The sequence below is a fragment of the Gymnogyps californianus genome, unplaced genomic scaffold (genome assembly GCF_018139145.2).
Source record: "Gymnogyps californianus isolate 813 unplaced genomic scaffold, ASM1813914v2 HiC_scaffold_72, whole genome shotgun sequence".
NCBI classification, from domain to species: Eukaryota; Metazoa; Chordata; class Aves; order Accipitriformes; family Cathartidae; genus Gymnogyps; species Gymnogyps californianus.
The window spans coordinates 25,400-46,156 of NW_026114465.1; the positions used below are offsets into that span (position 1 = coordinate 25,400).

The 20,757-nt window shown below is 39.1% G+C and overlaps 1 protein-coding gene across 3 annotated transcripts in view; it reads left to right on the forward strand.

Moving 5' to 3' along the window:
- The first annotated feature begins 347 nt into the window (after positions 1-347).
- The window catches only part of LOC127029105 (kinesin-like protein KIF2A), a 50,499-nt gene continuing 30,089 nt past the window's right edge, over positions 348-20,757 (forward strand). For 2 of the 3 annotated variants that reach the window (XM_050914747.1, XM_050914748.1), the window contains exons 1-8: positions 348-434; positions 1,753-1,872; positions 2,312-2,366; positions 4,386-4,508; positions 5,085-5,185; positions 7,565-7,660; positions 15,074-15,128; positions 18,393-18,555. In XM_050914747.1, coding sequence (XP_050770704.1) covers positions 357-434; positions 1,753-1,872; positions 2,312-2,366; positions 4,386-4,508; positions 5,085-5,185; positions 7,565-7,660; positions 15,074-15,128; positions 18,393-18,555 — 791 coding nt within the window. In that variant the 5' untranslated portion in view covers positions 348-356. The remainder of the gene's footprint in view (positions 435-1,752; positions 1,873-2,311; positions 2,367-4,385; positions 4,509-5,084; positions 5,186-7,564; positions 7,661-15,073; positions 15,129-18,392; positions 18,556-20,757) is intronic. The other variant, XM_050914749.1, reaches the window with a different exon arrangement.

Below are 20,757 nucleotides of genomic sequence, written 5' to 3' on the forward strand. Positions count from 1 at the left end.
TTGTGGAGTGCACCTCAGGAAACATTCCCACCTGTGGGAGACTCTCAGAAAAGAGTCTAAGTGGTGTGGCTTTCACATGGTATTTTATTTACTTACCACTCAGTTTTCTGTTCATTGAGTTTTTCACTTGTACACTGACTGTCCCGTTAGAGCCTCCGCTAGTGGATCAAATCTGGGCCAGTTTACAGTATGTGGCCAGGAATCATCTTCTATTTATCACTTTTTTTTTTTTTAAACCCTCTTCTTCCTGCCTCTATCTGCATTTCTCAGTGCAGGGATTAAAATAACTTCTGGAAAATTTTTCTATCTGTTAATTGATCATTTGTGTTTCCTTTCTAGGCCGAATTCACCAAGCTATGGTAACATCCCTAAATGAAGATAATGAAAGCGTAACTGTTGAATGGATTGAAAATGGAGATACTAAAGGCAAAGAGGTAAACCTAATTATTTTAGAACTTTTCTCTTTTAAAAAATGTGTAATCTACATGAATATTACTTTGGAATTTGCACTGAAAACAAAGAAAAATATAAATCTTAATTTACTTGATGATTCTTTGGTTACAGACTGTTTTGAATGGGAGTTATTGGGCAAATGCTGGTTTCTGTTGTATTAAATTTGACTTCCTGAGCTCTGTCATAGCTTTTAAATAGTGCTTTTCATCTTTTGATTTTGAACTAGATTACAAAGGCTGACCTTGTTACCCCTTTTTACAAGTAGAAAAATCAAATTTTTGAGAGGGAGAATGACTTGCAGTTCAGACAGGAAACCAGTGGGAGCTGGATTAGAAATCTTTTTGTGTTTGTATTATTGGGGGATTGAACTGCTAGTTTGTTTGTTTGATTGTTTATTTATTTTAGGCAATAATTTTCCAGCCTTGCTTTCCTTAAGAAACTGTGTCTGTGTGTGTCCCACTTATGCTTTGCTATCCCCTCTTCCTGTAAATTTTGGACCATGTTAGCCAGTTTCAGCTGAGATTTGGAGAAGCAGCTCAGAAATAATTACACTTCACCAGTTTTGTGAAAACACAGGAAAAAGGAAAAAAAAAGTTGTGAGAATGTCCTGGTGATCTCATCAGCTGAGCTCATCCCTCTGGACACACAGAATCTGTACAGTAGTGAAGTCTTTTAAAGGTCCAGCCAGAGGAAATGGCAGTCTATAGAGACCAAAGCTATTTAAGATTTTTAGGAAACCAAGATTCAATACATCTGAAGCCAGCTATTTTTAAGATCCTGCCCCTCCCCTCCCTTACATTTTACAGCATTTTGAATGAGGAATACTTACAAGGAAAAAAAATAGCATGATAAATTTAACATGGTTTCAATTGTGCTTTTATTTTTTGGATGGTTGTAATTCGTCTGTTTCTTTTGCACTGTCTGGGAAATTTCAAATAATTGAGATCTCTTTCTTTTTATGTTACAGAATGTCTTTCATATTCTGCAGTAATTGTCAAATTACCACAGTAATACTAGCTACTTCTGTTTTAATTTAATCACTTTACAAAATTATTAATATCTATTGGTCATTTCTAATTAATCCCTTTTCTGAAGGGTGTGTTTTCAACTAATATGAAGACCAAAGCTTACACTGTTTTTAGTGAACATAAAATAAGATCATTCAGGTTATAGAATTAACAAATTGTGGGGTAAAAACACTAAATATATTTATTGTTTATTCTCAAACATAACAGGAGAAATGGAGAGGGTGAATATTGTTCTAAGACTCATAAATGCATTTTATATTCTTTTACACAGATTGACTTGGAGAGCATATTTTCACTTAACCCAGATCTTGCACCTGATGAAGATATTGAACCTAGTCCAGAGACACCACCACCACCTACTCCAGCAGCCAAAGTAAACAAAATCGTGAAGGTTGGTAATACCTACACAACATGTTCATATTAAACTTACAGTACTCCTATACATGTTGTTATGCTTGAGTTTTTAAATCTAACTTTTGTGTCTGTGGAGCTACTTGATAACTGTGTTCCTTTCTTTTTCCTATGGTGAATAGGGGTTTCTAAAAATTTTCTAAGAATAGGCTTGGCAGAGAGGGAGTTGGGGACTAATATTTATATAACTAAATATATCTCAAGGAAAAATATAGAAAAGGTTTTGGAGGTTTTGAAACAGTACGTATAGTTCAAGCAGTCTTCACCCTAGGCTCTTCAGGGAAGGATTTGGCAGCAATCACCTCTCTGTATTGCTGATGTCATGTTATTTTTATTCACTGGAAAGAAGCAGAGGTGGGGCTGCAGTTTATGTTTTCAATAATAAGGTGATCAAATAACAGAGATTTCTTTCTTTATAGAGTCGACGAACTGTGGCACCTATTAAGAATGACGCTCCTGCCAGAGATAACAGAGGTAAATGTTATCTCTTTCCATTTCAAGGAAATAAAAAATATGGGAACATTTTAATCTCCTGCTCATCTAACATTCCTTAATAGTTCTGCATTTCTAATTCGGTGTGTATGCATGTGAAATGTAAAAGACATGGTACATCATTCCTAGAATTACTCCTATGTATATTTAGGAATGCATACTGTATGGATAGTATTTATATGCAAGTTTAAGCAATATAGCATTAGGAAAGTTAAGCTGAATGAACTGAAGGTGCAAAAATTTGAGGTTAATTAATTATGCTACATTAAATCATGTGTGGACTTTTCCAAATTAAAGCATCCTCAATTTGCTTCAGCTTAATTGAGTGTTTCAATATACATTAATTAGTGCACTTAAAATTCTTATGCTTTCAATTTTTTAGCTTAGTTTTCTAACAGTCTGTGTGTAAACATTCATTCAGAGTACTTAAACCCTACGGGTTATTTCTCACTCTATGGTTAATAGCGAAAAATCTACAAAAATGCTGAAATATCACAGGAGGATAGGTGAAAAGTGTGTATTGGATGAATACAGATGTAATGCATCTAATAACATGAGAAAGAATAGTTATTGCTTATTGTTTTCATTTTCTCTCCTGCATTAAAGTTAACTTGTACTGATGATGGTGATGATTCTTCTTCCAAACATTAATCTACTGTCATTAATTCAGACTAGATTCCATTCCATCTGTTTAAACTTGAAAAACAAGTGGGCTTGCATATCTTTGCAAGTGTTCAGACTCTTCTGGTGGACGATTGGGATCACTTTCTCCCTTCTGCCATTTGCCTCTGGGGGTGTTAAATCAGAAATCTCATGAGGAGGGGATAATTTTTTTCAAACTAATATGGTTTAAATTTGAGACATCTTATTGATGGGCTCTCCTCACATCCATACACGTTGTCATTTGTAGTAAATGGTCTGGTATGGAATAACCCTGTAGCTTGTATTTTAATAGGTCCTGTGCATCTTACTATTCACAGTCAGCCTAAGTATTTGTTCTTTGTTGGCCTTGTAATTAAACTTTTCTCAGCACACTGTCTTGTTTAGTGTAGTTAATTCATGCTATAAACTAGATCTCCTATCATATTTGGAATGATCTGGGGATTTGTCTTGTCTATCCCATTTGATACCTGTTTCCATAGTTGTCTCCATGTTGCACAGTGTGTTGGCTTTCATTTGGAATGTCATCTCTAGGCTACTAATCAAAGTTGTTACCTTCACTTTCGTACTCTTCTGGCAGACCTTGTTAGGAAACTGGCCAGCTGAAGCAGAGCTGCTTGAAGCAACTCTTTGAAAAACAACTTAAAACATTCAGCTCTACCAAAGAGGCTTGCATGCACGCCACTCCCACTGCATTCACTGGGAACAGACATCACTCTGCATCTTCAAAAATTGGCATCCTTATCACATATCGAATCAATAAGTTTAGGTAGACATATTGATTGTATCTGTATCCCTTTCAGTATAGTGTCAAAAAGGTTTGTTTCTTCCACTCATAGATTGAGCTGCACTTTGCTGCCTTTCATTTATATCCCTCTACTCGTCCACAGATTGTAGGTTCAATGGGATGGGACCATTTTGTAACATCTAGAGAATGTGAAACAGTGGGTCCTTTTTTCTTACTGGATTTTTGGGTATAATTACAATATAAATAAAATTTCAACACTTTAAACTTCAAAACTGCATATCTCCAAGTACATACTTCATTCTATGCACATAATAAGTTCTACTAATTCTGTAGTGGAGTATTTAAAAATATGCATGTGCAGCATTGGTACTTAATAATTATGTTGTGTTGGTGTATAACACTAGGATAAAAAAAGCTGCATACCGAATGTCTTTATTAATAGACTTTCTACATGTATGGCTCCCCCCTGCCCCCAATAAATTGTTGTGTCTTGAAAGGGGCCTCATTTTATCTCGTCATAATAAAGTATTTCAGAATCAGATAGAAACGTTACTCTTCCGTATCTAGATGAGCTTTGTGCTTTTCTTTTGCAGTGGTTGGTTCTGCACGCGCGCGGCCTACTCAGCTTCCTGAACAGTCTTCCTCCTCACAACAGAATGGTAGTGTTTCAGATATATCTCCAGTTCAAGCTGCAAAAAAGGAATTTGGACCCCCTTGTATGTAAACCATGTATCAAGGATTCATTCATTCTGGGCATTACATGTACATTCTCTTGGATTATGTTGTTGTCCATAAATGACAAATGGTCTACATATGCAGTTGCCTGTAGGCTTCCTCAAGAAGCTTTTTCAGTGTTCTGTGGCTAAACAAATGTTCACTTTTGTCATAGTTGTTCTAGTATTTGGAATTTGTTTTTCCTTTATCTTTTTTTAACCATGATGGTGTTGGTTTTTTTAATTTGCCTGGGCTTTCTTTTAATTCAAACCAAGAGATCACATGTATCCAAATATCATCACATGTCCAAATATTTTTTGAGGGTCATTGTCCTTATATTTTCAGTTGTGTAATTATTGTCCCATTCCCATGATTTTTTCTAATTCATTTATTCTATAAATTTTAGAAATTAAATTGCCATAATTATTCTGTACTAATACTGATTTACTTGAAAAGATAGTTGATATAAATAAATGCATTCTAATTATTCATAAATTAGTAGAATTGAAATGTTATAGTGTAAATACTAAATTCATGCAACACTAAAAATATTTTAAAATTATATCATTTTCTTTAAGCACGTAGAAAATCTAATTGTGTAAAAGAGGTTGAAAAATTGCAAGAGAAACGTGAAAAAAGAAGGTTACAGCAGCAGGAACTTAGAGAAAAAAGAGCTCAGGTTAGTATTTTTAGCTCAGATGGAAAACGTATGTCAGGAAGAGAAGACGTTTGCAAAATTATTGTGCTTTTCTTCAGTCTTCAATAATTTTTATGAACTGTAATAATCTTGAAATTAAATGTTTTCATCCTGTATACAATTTTTGATAAATATTTTGATGCATGGTTGCATTGCTCTGATAACTATTTCTTTAGACAGTTTTCCCCCTCTTTTTCTTCCTACAGAAATAATTGCTTACAATTGCTTATCTTTCTGTGTGTTATTTAAAAATCAAGTACTGATGATAGCTATTTCTTAGGGAAAATATATTGATGAAAATATATTGATGAAAATAATCAAATCTTTGGCTTTTAGATAGGGCTGTTATTCTACAAGAGGTATTGCAACATTATGATAAATTGTTCTTTATGATCTTTGATGTTTTGTAGGAGATCTATTTGAGGCTCAAGTTTGAACACTGATTTTTTTTTCCTTTACACCTGTATATGCATAATTACACCTGTATATGTATAATTTAGCTTTGCATCATGCAAACAGCTTGGCAGCAAGTTGTTAGAAACTTGTGTGAAAGAAATGAAGTTGTTAATCCTTTGAGAAAATCTCTTAATATTAAATGACTTTCTGTCACAGTAGTGTAAAAGCTTTAGCAAAACTAGTAGCGTAATCTTGTTGACAGGCCTGTGTGCATGTGTTAGTCTCTCTAAAGAGATACTACCAATCTGCTACTGACATGAGAAGTACCACCACCAAGTAAATAATTCAGGCAATTTACTTCATGGTTTAATGATGTTTCTAAGTTGACCTAAAATCACTTATGTTGAATTCATGTTCTCTAATTTCCATCCACTTAAACAAATGCAAAATATTACTATGGCTTTATGTGTGAGGAGCAAATAATTTTTGTTTTATATATTAAAATTCTTTGATGTGGTACTACACCTAAAATTTTCTTTTTATCACTTCTGTGACAACTCCCTTTGCATCCGAGTCTTAAACTTCTGTATGAGAAAGTTCTGTTTTTCTTGGTGACTTATATGTATCTATGCTTCGTGTTGCTTTGTGTATTCTGTTGTTGTGAAATGCAGCAATAATTAGCCAAGCACTGGCTTCTGGTGGGCAAGACCTTTAAATAGGGTTTGAATAATATTAGGCAAATACCTTTTCCATAATAAGCAATACCCCTTTCTGAATGTTAGAAGGAAATGTTTCAGCAGGAATACATTTTGTATGGACTTACTGTAAGTAGTTTTTAGTTCACTGTAGTCAGGGTGAACAAATTAAAGGTACAGTCAACTTTTGTTTACCAGGGCACAGTTTTGTCCGAGGTGTGGATCAGCTGTGTCACAGGTATAGAGACATGAGCTGGCTCCATTTCAGCTTATTAACCCCAATGCAGTGCTTTCTGAAAGTGCCTACGCTATTTCCACAGCCAGATGTGATCCAGAAGGAGTTTTAGCTCATTTGTGGGAAGCCATGCAAAGCTTAATAAGGTCTGAGCACCAGAGCTGGCTACGCATGGCATCAGCAGCATGTCCTGAAACGGGGTAAAAACTGACAGTTGCAGGGAGAAGTGACAGGAAGGACATTTGAGTGATTCTGCAGAGAACTAGCTCAGCTCACAGTAGGCTCAGTAGCTCAGGCTTCACGAGGTTTAGAGGGGCTCTGTGCATGGCCTCTTACATGTCCATTTGCTCTGATACTGATGGTTCCAGGTTTAAGGACAGGAGGTCTTGTGAGCCTGGATGTAGCCTATTGTGTATCATTGGGATTGCTTCTGCTTTTTGGGGGGTCTAGAAGTGTTAGAAGAGTTTCCAATGCATCCAAGTAACTGTAGGAGTTAACTCAGGACCGGCAAGTAGGATCAACCTCCTTTAACCAACTTGGATCCAGCAGGGTTGTGTTTAGAGCAGCTGGGGCACCTGCACTGTCCTCTGCAGTGTGTTTTGTACCTGTATAATAGAGTGTATCCATTTGTCTGTTGGACCGCCTTACCTCAGATTAAGAAGTGTTGACTGTATATGCTATCTGTTGTGCAATTGTTCAGCTGTGTTTCTTTAATGTGAAGATTCTGGCAAAAGGCAGGAGTCCTTTCTTGAATAGACTTTTAATGAGTCCTCAATTAAAAAGTATTTTCTATTACATGCCAACCAAAAATATGAAATAGAAGGCATATCATTGTTTTGCTTTATGATCAGTAAATTAGCTACATCAGAATGGAAAAAGGCATTAAACTTGCAGTCAAGACATTTATGGCGTTTTGGAGAAAAATTAACATTTCAGTTGATCTATATTTTTTTTACAAGTAAATTTAGAAGATATTGAAATTAGTTCATTTCAGGAAAAAAAAGTAATTAGAAATTCTGTTGCTTACTTCCCTAGGATGTTGATGCTACAAACCCAAATTATGAAATTATGTGTATGATAAGAGATTTCAGGGGAAGTTTGGATTATAGACCACTGACAACTGCAGATCCTGTAAGTACCCCAGTGATGAGGAAATTTTTTATCCTTCTGAATTTTGCTCTGTGTTTCCAATTTTTTCAATGTATGAATATACTTCTGTCTGTAAATATAAAAAATAAATAATTTAATATATATTAGTATTCTTTATAACATGGGTTTATTTTTTTCAGTCATTTTTTATGTCATTTAAATATCTTTTGACTACAAAATAATACCAACATGTACTAAGTAGTCAGTCAGCCTCTATATTGTAGATTTTCCTGGGATGCTAAGGGATGTGCACACAAAACCATTAAGCTTCTCTGAAAAACCCCGTTGAGTATAAAGATTAATATTTGATCTTTGAAGGTGATGAGGGCCTTTGATTTGCAAAGAAGTCAGAGGAGCAGAATCCTTAAATGATGAAGATTATCAGATCTCTGTGGAAATCATAGAATCATGGAATGGTTTGGGTTGGAAGGGACCTTAAAGATCATCTAGTTCCAACCTACTTGCCAATGGCAGGGACATCTTTCACTAGATCAGGTTGCTCAAAGCCCTATCCAACCTGGCCTTGAACACTTCCAGGGAGGGGGCATCCACAACTTCTCTGGGCAACCTGTTCCAGTGCCTCACCACCCTCACAGTAAAGAATTTCTTCCTAATAACTAATCTAAATCTGCCCTCTTTCAGTTTAAAACCGTTACCCCTCATCCTATCACTACACTCCCTGATAAAGAGTCCCTCCCCATCTTTCCTGTAGGCCCCCTTTAAGTACTGGAAGGCTGCTATAAGGTCTCCCCGGAGCCTTCTCTTCTCTAGGCTGAACAACCCCAACTCTCTCAGCCTGTCCTCATAGGAGAGGTGCTCCAGCCCTCTGATCATCTTTGTGGCCCTCCTCTGGACCCACTCCAGCAGGTCCATGTCTTTCTTATGCTGAGGGCCCCAGAGCTGAACACAGTACTCCAGGCAGGGTCTCACCAGAGCAGAGTAGAGGGGCAGAATCACCTCCCTCGACCTGCTGGCCACGCTTCTTTTGATGCAGCCCAGGATACAGTTGGCTTTCTGGGCTGCAAGCGCACATTGCCGGCTCGTGTCCAAGTTTTTCATCCACCAATACCCCCAAGTCCTTCTCCACAGGGCTGCTCTCAATCCACTCATCACCCAGCCTGTATCCATGTTCGGGATTGCCCCGACCCATGTGCAGGACCCTGCACTTGGCCTTGTTGAACTTCATGAGGTTTGCACTGACCCACCTCTCTAGCCTGTCAAGGTCCCTCTGGATGGCATTCCTTCCCTCTAGAGTATCAACCACACCACTCAGCTTGGTGTCATCTGCAAACTTGCTGAGGGTGCACTCAATCCCACTGTCCATGTCCCCGACAAAGATGTTAAATAATACTGGTCCCAATATGGACCCCTGAGGGACACCACTCATCACTGGTCTCCATCTGGACATCGAGCCGTTGACCGCAACTCTTTGAGAGTGACCATCCAGCCAATTCCTTATCCACCGAGTGATCCACCTGTCAAATCCATGTCTCTCCAATTGTCCTGGTTTCGGCTAGGACAGAGTTAATTTTCTTCCTAGTAGCTGGTATAGTGCTGTGTTTTGGATTTAGTAGGAAAAGAATGTTGATAACACGCTGATGTTTTTAGTTGTTGCTAAGTAGTGTTTATACTAAGTCAAGGATTTTTCAGCTTCTCGTGCCCAGCCAGCAAGAAGGCTGGAGGGGCACAAGAAGCTGGGAGGGGACACCGCCAGGACAGCTGACCCAAACTGGCCAAAGAGCTATTCCATACCATATGACATCATGCCCAGTATATAAACTGGGGGAGCTGGCTGGGAGGGGGGATCGCGGCTCGGGAGCTAACTGGGCATCGGTCAACGAGTGGTGAGCAATGGCATTGTGCACCACTTGCTTTGTATAGTTTAATTCTTTTAGTATTACTATTGTCATATTATTATTATCATTATCATTGTTTTTCATTCCTTTCTGTCCTATTAAACTGTCTTTATCTCAACTCACGAGGGTTTTTTTTTTCCTGATTCTCTCCCCCATCCCAGGGGTGGGGGGGCAGTGAGCGAGCGGCTGCGTGGTGCTTAGTGGCCGGCTGGGGTTAAACCACAACACCAATTTAGAGACAAGGATGTTGTGTGGGACAGTATCAAATGCTTTGCACAAGTCCAGGTAGATGATGTCAGTCGCTCTTCCCTTATCCAGCAACGCTGTAACCCCGTTGTAGAAGGCCACCAAGTTTGTCAGGCACGATTTGCCCTTAGTGAAGCCATGTTGGCTGTCACCAATCACCTCTGTTTTCCATGTGCCTTAGCATAGCTTCCAGGAAGATCTGCTCCATGATCTTGCCAGGCACAGAGGTGAGACTGACTGGCCTGTAGTTCCCCAGGTCTTCCTTTTTTCCCTTTTTAAAAGTGGGGGTTATGTTTCCCCTTTTCCAGTCAGTGGGAACTTCACCAGTCTGCCATGACTTCTCAAATATGATGGAGAGTGGCTTAGCAACTTCATCTGCCAGTTCCCTCAGGACCCTCAGATGCATCTAATCAGGTCCCATGGACTTGTGCACCTTCAGGTTCCTTAGATGGTGTTGAACCTGATCTTCTCCTATGGTGGGTAGTACTTCATTCTCCCAGTCCCTGCCTTTGGATTCTGTGAGTTGGGTGGCGTGGCTATAGCACTTGCCGGTGACGACCGAGGCAAAAAAAGTTGTTGAGTACCTCAGCCTTCTCCATGTCAGTTGTAGCCAGATCTCCTGTTCTGCTCATTGGGGGGGGGGAGTGTGGTTTCTTTCATCTTCCTTTGTTGTCCTATGTGCCTGAAGAAACCCTTCTTGTTATTTTTCACGTCCCTAGCCAAGTTCAGCTCCAGCTGTGTATTGGCTTTCCTGATCCCCTCCCTGCATTCCCGGGTGTCGTGGTTTAACCCCAGCCAGCAACTCAGCACCACGTAGCCGCTTCCCCCTCCCCCCTCCCAGTGGGGTGAGGAGGAGGAAAGGGAAAAAAAGTAAAACTCGTGGGTTGAGATAAGAACAGGAGACATAGCTGCTATTTTGTTGATCACATCCATTGGGATGTGACGACGTCCATCTTGCCATTTTATTCCTAAAAACTGAATCTCCTGTGCGGGTCCCTTCACCTTACTCTGTTTTATGGCAAAACCAGCTTTCAGAAGGATTTGGATTATTTTCTCCCCTTTCTCAAATTACTACTTCTGCTGTGTTGCCCCATACGATGATGTCATCAATGTATTGCAGGTGTTCTGGAGCTCCACCTTTGTCCAGTGCAGTCTGGATTAGTCCATGGCAAATGGTGGGGCTGTGTTTCCACCCCTGGGGCAGTCGATTCCAGGTGTACTGGACGCCCCTCCAAGTGAAAGCAAACTGTGGCCGGCACTCTGCTGCCAAAGGGATTGAGAAAAATGCATTAGCGATATCAATTGTGGCGTACCACTTGGCTGCCTTTGACTCCAGTTCATATTGAAGTTCTAGCATGTCTGGCACGGCAGCACTCAGCGGTGGTGTGACTTCATTCAGGCCACGATGATAGTCTACTGTTAGTCTCCATTCTCCATTAGACTTTCGCACTGGCCATATGGGGCTGTTAAAGGGTGAGCGAGTCCTGCTGATCACTCCTTGGCTCTCCGGTCTACAAATCAGCTTATGGATGGGAATCAGGGAGTCCCGGTTGGTGCGATATTGCTGCTGGTGCACTGTTGTGGTAGCGACTGGCACCTGTTGTTCTTTGACCCTCAGCAACCCCACAACAGAAGGGTCCTCAGAGAGACCAGGTAAGGTGGACAGCTGTTCAATTCCCTCCGTCTCCAAGGCAGCTATACCAAAAGCCCACCGATACCCCTTTGGGTCCTTGAAATACCCTCTCCTGAGATAGTCTATGCCAAGGATGCATGGGGCCTCTGGGCCAGTCACAATGGGGTGTTTTTGCCACTCATTCCCAGTTAGGCTTATTTCAGCCTCCAATACAGTTAGCTGTTGAGATCCCCCTGTCACCCCAGAAATACAAATAGCTTCTACCCCTTTATGGCTTGATGGCATTGGGGTACACTGCACCGGTATCTACTAGAGCCTTATACTCCTGTGGGTCTGATGTGCCAGGCCATCGGATCCACACAGTCCAGTAAACCCAGTTGTCCCTTTCCTCCACCTGGCTGGAGGCAGGGCCCCTCTAGTGCTGGTCATAGGATTCTCCACTCACTTGTTGTAAAAATGGATTAGAATTCCTTTTCATAGAATCAGGAGTAAGATCAGCCCTTCCACTCTGTCGGCCACTCCGCTCGCAGTGCTCACTGGAGCCTGAAGCAACTATTTTCCTGGAAGAACCCTCATTTGTGGTTGTTTTTCCTCGCAATTCGCGTACCCGTGCATCTAGGACCGAGGTAGGTTTTCTATCCCACTTTCTCATATCCTCTCCGTGGTCAAGCAGGTAAAACCACAGGGTACCCCGTGGTATATACCTTCTCTCTCCTCTCTCTTGCCCAGAAGAATACCTTCTCCTAATAGCTGAGGTATTGGTCCGTACAGGTGGGCGGCCAAACTTATCCTCAAATCGCTGGAACTCTTGGGACCGTTTCTCGGCTAGTATGTCTGGCAGTCTCTCCACAGCCGCGATGAGGGAGGAAGAGAGACTTTCTTCGTATTGCCGAAGTCGGCGAGCCAATTCATCTACTGTTGGTCCCTCCTCATCTTTCCAGTCCATTACTGCCAATGCATTGGCATACGACGATGGTGCACTTCGTACAAACTTCTGCCACATGGGTCGTGCGCATTGGACTTCATCTGGATCTGTGGGTAACCGCCCATCGTCTGGGTCATAATAAACCATCTCCCGCACGGCTAATTCCCTCAGGTACTGGATACCTCTCTCCATGGTGGTCCACTTGCCTGGGTGACATACAACATCTTCCTTGAAGGGGTACCTTTCCCTCACACCTGATAGAAGTCGCCTCCAGAGGCTGAGGGCTTGTGTCTTTTTTCCAATTGGCTTGTCAATGCCCCCTTCCCTAGAAAGGGATCCCAACTGCTTGGCCTCCTTACCCTCTAATTCCAAGCTACTTGCCCCATTATCCCAGCATCGGAGCAGCCAGGTGATAATGTGCTCGCCTGGATGACGGCTGAAATCTTTTTGCATATCTCGCAGCTCACTCGGGGATAGGGATCGGGTGATTATCTCTGGTTCTGTCTCTTCCTCCTGTTCTCGTGATGGCCCTGCTTCACCTTCATCCTTCGCTAAGCGAGCTGATTTTTTTGTATATTTCTTCTTCTGTATAGGGGCGATGATTGATATTGGCACCGGTTGATTCTCTAGTTCAGCTGCATCATCCATCACCAAGGTTTGAGTAGCCACACTGCTTGTCGCCGGGGTTTGAGTAGCCGCAGTGCCTGTCGCCAGAGTTTGAGTAGCCGCAGTACCTGTCACCAGGGTTGGAGTAGCTGCAGTCGTGGGAGCTGACCTCTGGGTGGATTTTTTAAATAGTTGTTTAACCCTCGACAAGATCTGAATCACATTCAGGAACAGGCTGATTCCTAGCAGTAGGACCATGCTAAGTTCAACATCCCAAGGATATTCAAAATTTACAAACTCCTTCAATGCTATTGTAATGAACCTGGCAGAGAAAGGAAAGATGTGGGAAGATGTCTCCCCAGTAGGTTGGCTCCCCGAGGAGAAAAGGTAGAAAGTGCAATTATTAATATTCTCTATCAGATAGCACCCGAAGTACGGAGATCTCTCCTCCACAGATTGGCTCCCAGAGGAGAAAAGGTAAAAGGTACAATTATTAATAGTCTCCCATAGGCAGCTCCCGAAGTACGGAGGTGACAACAATGCCGAGTACAAACACCCGATTAGTTTCACGGCTTGCACTTCTATCATATCATAAGCCAGTGTTACAAACAACAACAACATGATAACTCTAGCCCAGTTCCCACAGGTGATAAACAGCACAACAGGGAGCATATACTGCAAGTAGGGCATTACATAACGCAACTTCAAGAACTATACCACCAACTTTGAGAGCAAAAGAACCCACATTGTAACCAGTGACTATCAAACCAATACAATGGATACTTAGAACAAGTTTGTTTTAACACACTCTGATCAGATCTGTCATTATCTCATCCCTTTGTGCCCCACGTTGGGCGCCAAAAAGGCTGTCGTGGTTTAACCCCAGGCAGCAACTCAGCACCACGCAGCCGCTTCCCCCTCCCCCTCCCAGTGGGGTGAGGAGGAGGAAAGGGAAAAAAAGTAAAACTCGTGGGTTGAGATAAGAACAGCTTAATAACTAAAGTGAAATATAATACTAACAATAGTAATAATGTAATATAATAATAATAATAGTAATGAAAAGGAATACAACAAAAAAAGGAGGGGGGGGGGAAGAAAAAAACCAGTGATGCACAATCCAATTGCTCACCACCCACTGACCGACGCCTGAGCCGCAATCCACCCCTCCCGGCCAACTCCCCCCTGTTTATATACTGGGCATAACGTTCCATGGTATGGAACACCCTTTTGGCTAGTTCAGGTCAGCTGCCCCGGCTATGCTCCCTCCCAGCTTCTTGCACACCTGCTTGCTGGCAGAGCATGGGAAACTGAAAAGTCCTTGGCTTAAGATAAGCACTACTTAGCAACAACTAAAACATCAGAGTGTTATCAACATCATTCTCACACTAAATCCAAAACCCAGCACTGTACCAGCTACTAAGAAGAGAGTTCACTCTGTCCCAGCCGAAACCAGGACACCGGGACATATCGCTATGATCTCCCCAGGATGTGTATTCCTGCCTCCACTGCCTATGCATTTTGGTTTTGTGTTTTAGTTTGGCTAAGAGGTCTTGACGTAGCCAAGCTGGCCTCCTGCCTCCCCTGCCCGACTTCTTGCACATTGGGACTGAGAGCTCTTGCGCCCTAAGAAAAATGTCTTTTAAATATCTCCCAGCTCTCGTTTGCTCCTTTATCTCTGAGGACAGTTTCCCAAGGGATCCCACACGCTAGCACCCTAAACAGCCAAAAGTTTTCCTTTCTTAGGTTTAGGGTCCTGACTCTACTTTTTACCTGTCCTGTACCCCTCAAGATTGAGAATTCTACCAGGGCATGATCAAAGAGATTGTGACAATTTCTGTCAATAGCGTATCTACCCTATTACAGCTGGATTTGTTTGCAGTGTTCCAAGATGTGCCTGGTACTCTGCAGGATCAGATCACTGTCTGCAGGGAGTTTTATTAATGTATGGTTCTCCCTTTTGGGTTCTTGGTTATTGTGCAGAGACAAGGGGCTTTTATATGTTCAGATGACTCACTGTCTTGGAAATTTCTCTTTGTTTAAATGATTGGTTAAATAATTCAAGAATAGAAGTAAAATATCGTATAACTGGAATTGGGGTATAGTTCACTGAAAAATTGTTTCCTTTGTAGATTGATGAGCACAGGATATGTGTTTGTGTACGAAAACGACCGCTCAATAAAAAAGGTATGGCCATTTAAGATTTTGCAGAATTTTTTTCTCTGAAAAGCTGCTTCTGATAGTAATATTATTTGTATTAAAGAGATCTAGAAATACTGATCAAAGGTGAAACTCTGTTATACTAGACAATATGTGTGAGGGACCCAGAAAATTCATAAACTTATCATAACTTGGATAAAGACGGGGAGAAAAGTAGTTTAACTGTCACCATTTTATGGACTGGGAGCTGAGGCACAGAGAGACTGTAATTTTTTCCCAAGGTCATCTAGGATGTATTTAGTTGATCTGGGAATTAATTCTACTGTAATTTCTTCAGTATTCTTACATTGTGTTAGGATCACCATTCTTTTAAACTATCCTTTAAGTGATCTCCTGATCAGTGAGCTACCCAATGAAAACTTTTCTACACTTTTTTTTTATACATGTATATTTATACTTTCAAGTGGTCTTGAATCAGACATCAAGAGAACAATTCAGGTGCCTGAATGTTGGTGTCTTCTGACATGTAAGGTGCCCAAGGGTGCCTAAGACATCCTCGCAGGGCTAGCGGGTTACAGACAAACTGGAGACTTGTAGCTCTTGGAGTTGCTGCTCAGGGCTGGGCAGGATACTCTAGGGCATATGAAATGGCACTAAACAATTATTTTTAGGTACTGGAATCACTCCCTAGTGACTTCTTTTTATGTACATTTAGTATTACAACTTTTTTTCTTACTGCCTGCTGATCAGACTGGAGTCCGTATTCCAAAAAAAAAAAAAACATTTAGGTTTTCAACTCCAGTTAAATCCCAGTCTTTCTATGAAGTTCTTTACTTTCAGCGGGACATTAAGAACCACAAATGCTTCTGGATTGCAGCCTGTCTGAATCCAGCACTAAAGTAAGCTGACTTTCATTTTGAAAGATGTTTCTTTCCTTCTCTTTTTGTTATATTTTGTTTAGCTAAAGGTCTCAAAGAACATCACTCTGACTCTGAAACAACATGGGATGCATTTATTATTTTTGTACTGTCAGAACTACACATTGAGGATTATCTGGAGCATATCCAGAGGAAAATGGGAGAATTGTACGGGAAAGGGAAAGGGAAAACATATGTTAATGTCAGTATATAGTTAGTTTTCTTTTGTCTTATTTTTTCCCTCCATGTTGCTGCTTCCCCTACCTTTTTTTTCTTTATTTTTACTTTTACTGTTTTCTTATTCTCTGTATTTTTTCTTTTATTGATCTGAAAGGAATGCATAATCTCAAAAATTGGTTGATGATTGAAACTATTTTGCACAACCTATGTAATAAGGGCATTCAATATACAAGTCTGGTAGCAGTTCAGTTTCTGTTTTAGCACTGGAGGTTATCTTTAATAAAATATGACTTAGAAATGTGATACATTTGGGGGGAATGTTACCTTCTACCTGCACTGAAGGTGGACAAAGTGAAATTACAGTAAATGACAGCAAGTTGTCATGAGGCATGAGTTGGGATTCAGAAGTGGGATTTGATTCTGTGCAAGTTGCATATCTTGGGTATTAGTGGTTTGGAGCTATTAAAAAAATAGTTCTGAGGTGTTGGTAGGAAGATGAGTGTCTAAGTAAAAACGAGGTTGGCACTAAAGTTATTTTGCATTTTTAAGAATAAGCTATAATAAAAAGGTATTAATGAAATAATCTATGCTGGGGAGGAACCATAGAGATAATCTAGTACCCACATAATACAGTCTTCTGAGAACATGCACTTTAATTTTGAAAGTTGATAAGAAACAATATTTCTCATGCCACGTTTTAAAATTATGTAAAATTATATAAAGTATAAAGGAATCAAAGATATTAGTGTGTAATACTCTGAAGAGAAAAATATAAATAGTTTTTCCTTTATTATTGCAATAACAACACGTCAAAAATATTATCTTTCCCCTTTCATGTTCTGTATTTTGAAATTCTGTAAGATGTTAAAATAATTTAATAGAAATCAAGTGTACAAATCAATTTCTGTCAGTCTCACAAACACAGAATTATCACCAAAGTCTTTAGGTGTTCTCAGCACCAATCGTTCTGTGGATTGACTTTGCAGGAAGTAGGTCTTCAGATTGACATTTTAAGATTTTATTTCAGTGACATATATTTATAATTAAGAAATTATATAATTGTGTGGTGGGTTTCAGAGACACTATTTCAAATTTTCATCAACAAGGAATACAGATTGTCATAACAAATAGCTGGGAGCAGGTAAATGTCTTACTCCAAACAATCGTTTAAGAAAAAACAACTTTTGACTGCTTTAACTAAAAAGCTTTTGCTGCAAAGAATATATATCTTTTCACCACTATTCCTTATTTCTTCTCTGTGATTAATGCAGAATAATTGCATTTTATTTTATTGCCGTGCAGTTGAAAAATTGATTATAAAGTGACTTGAATGCATATTTCTGTTGATGTGTAATGTCATGCAATGATAACCATTGTACTGTTTGATCAGTATGTTAACTGATGAAAAGATTTCTGTCTGATTGTATAAAGCCACATCAAATTCTTGAAGAATTTCTTAAGAAATTTTACGTAGAAATGCAAGTAGGACACATTAGTGATCCTGACTGTACACAGAAAGGATCTTTATTTTTGTGCATATCATGGATCGCTGGGTTCTCTGTTTTGCTGAGTCATATCTCATACAACAATTAGCAATAAATTGTAGTGCTGTGTAGTAATTATAACCTGGGAACTCACTATTGAAATCACATCTAGATGGCTTTTGTTCATTCCCAGTGATAGGAAGCATCATTAGCATTTTCAGCTTTTTCTGCTTACAAGATAATTTTTAGAAAGGATTTTACTTTAGAGAAATTCTATATTAAAGATGTATACTTTAGATTCCAGGAGGAATACACAAATGAAAATGTCTGTGTAGAATGAAAACAATTTTTTTCTTTTTGAAAGCTGTGAACATATGACTATAACTTTAAGGATTTAGGGAAAATAAAAAGACAAAATTTTAAAATGAAGCTATAATGATAGTGCTATCATTAATGATCTTAGTTTTTCTAATCAACTTTGTACAACCTCTCTTTACTTTCTAGCACTTGGTAGGATAGGATGACTAGACTTCCAAAATGAAATCTCTTACTTAGATTACTATCTAGGTATCAGAAGCCCAAGTCCATTGCAGTGTTGTTACTTGGAGAAGCTGTGTTATCTGAGATGTTATAAGAGTGTAAACAATGAAAAAATGTAAAAAATAGTGATGTGTTGCTACTTAAATATATATATTTCATTTGTTTTATAGAAACTTTAATGAAAGACCTTGATGTAATAACAATTCCTAGTAAAGATGTTGTGATGGTACATGAACCAAAACAGAAGGTGGATTTAACAAGGTACCTAGAAAACCAAACTTTTCGTTTTGATTATGCCTTTGATGACACGGCTCCTAATGAAATGGTTTACAGGTATGTGTATATGCTTTTTTTTTTTTGTGAATCTTTTTTCTCATGTATCTCCCATGTCAATAACTGTGGGCTTACCTTGGTCATGGACTTTATTTCTATTCTCTGTGTTATCTGATATATATATTGCTACCTCCATTCTTTTGCCTGTTTACTTTTGTTTTAGCTCTGTTTATCCTGAATTTTTCATCTGCAATGAAAAATTGCAGTTAGTTAGAGAGACACAGAGAGAGAGGTTATATTTGCTCTATTGCTGAGATACCTGAGCTAGTTTGGCTGTTGGAAGCAATCTAGCTGATGTAACATGGAGGTACATAGAGCTAATTTATCTTGCTCAAAATGCTGAATCTTTCTGATTTAAAAAACAACAGCAACAAAGACACACACACCCTCAGCCCCAAGGTATTTGGATCTCCATTTTCTCCTTTATTCTTCTGTTTCACTTCCACAGTTGGAACAGAATAATGCACACAGCGCTTTTAAAAACTTGTTTAGAAGTAGCTGTTTACCTTGTACAAGTCGCTAAATGGATTAGATACAGTAGCAGGCAAGGTTAGACACCATGACGGGTCATAATCTTGGTACGCAGTCTAAATATTGTGAAGATTTTTGCGAGGAATATTGATATTAGAAAGGAATTTGATGAAGATTATTTTCCTTATGCTTAGAAAGTGCTTCCCATAGCCTTAAGGAGTAGTGACAGAGAAATATCTTAATTCTTAATCCAACAACTAGGAAGTGAAAGTTGGCATCATATCCTGATTGATGTTAGATGCTAACATCCTGTCAGTGGATAAGAGAAAATTCATAGTAAAAGAATTATTAAAAGGCCTTGAAAATGAAAACTTGTGTCTTATGCTTGATATAAGTAAGAGGAGAAGGGTAGCAAAAGTAAAATCTTTTTAGTCTGTTAGTTTACACTAATGAAAGACTTCTAAACAGCAAAGCTGTGCCCTTGGAAATTTCTGTCTCTAATGATTGTCTACTGGTAGCATCTTTTCTTTCTTGATACTGAAGAGCTGTGGGAGAGTGATGTAGCTGGTGAGATGTGCCTCTTGCAATAGTTTTCCTCCTGCTTAACAACCAGTTCTTGTAATCTCCCTTCTTCCTGTTATTTGTCTTTGTGAGCATAGTGTTTAAATGTGAGGGCTGGTTTTGACATACAATGTTATTATGTTTTTGTACTGAGTTTCTTCTGGACAATTTTTATTAGTTACATAATAAATTAATAGTAATATAGGAAAATATTGAAAGATGCTTGTATTCATACTGAAACAGTAAATCTCTAGTCTGTGTAGCAGCACAGGCTTTTTCCTTCTCCCTCATATGGCACAATAATGATTATTACGTGAAGGATAATCTGCTTCAAGGCCTCTTGTAATAACACAATTAAGAGGAAGATAGATATCGTCGTCTGCTCTCACCAGAACTATCAGGGTCACAGTGGAAAAAAAAAAAAGTATGACAAGTTATTCCAGTTTTCTTCAGTATGCTAAAATTACTCACTATATTTCTGTACTGAAAAACGTTCTCGAGAAATGTACTACTCTTATTTTTTTTATTGTTATTATTTTGCTTAAGCTGTATTTTAAGTATTTTTGAATCCATGAGCCACAACACTGAGTTGCAAGTTTTCTTTAGTATTAAAAAACATGCACTAGTGTGAATGGGTATGCCTTTTGAATTTTAAAGGAGAATCAGAGTTTATATTTCTGAAGGATCAAGATTGCAAATAAAGGTTCTACTAGAAGGAAAGTTGGACTGTTTTGGCGTGGTACCGTTTGGAGTTGTATAATGCTTTACAAAAACTTTACTAGATATGTTTGTATTTTGCCTTATTTTAAAATACATATAATTAAGTCCCTTTTTTATAAATCAGCAAAATAAATAATTTCAAACTGAATTAAACAGAGATAATGGAACGTGCTTCTTAGGTGGATAGGTTTCTTGAAATTTATATTTTAAATATAAAAAGAACAAATACCAAAATATGGGAATATCCTCTTGAGGACAAAAGAAGTATATGTTTGGAGGAAGCAAAAAAGAAAGACTAAGGCTGATCAGGAATCATCTGGTACATTTTTGATGAAAATTGATGATTCAGTTAAACTTAGATTTTTGCATAACCCTTGGTTGCTGAATGGCTCAGTCTTACCCATATTATTTTTGTAAGTGATCTTGTGTTTGTTCCAAAGTGGAATGAAA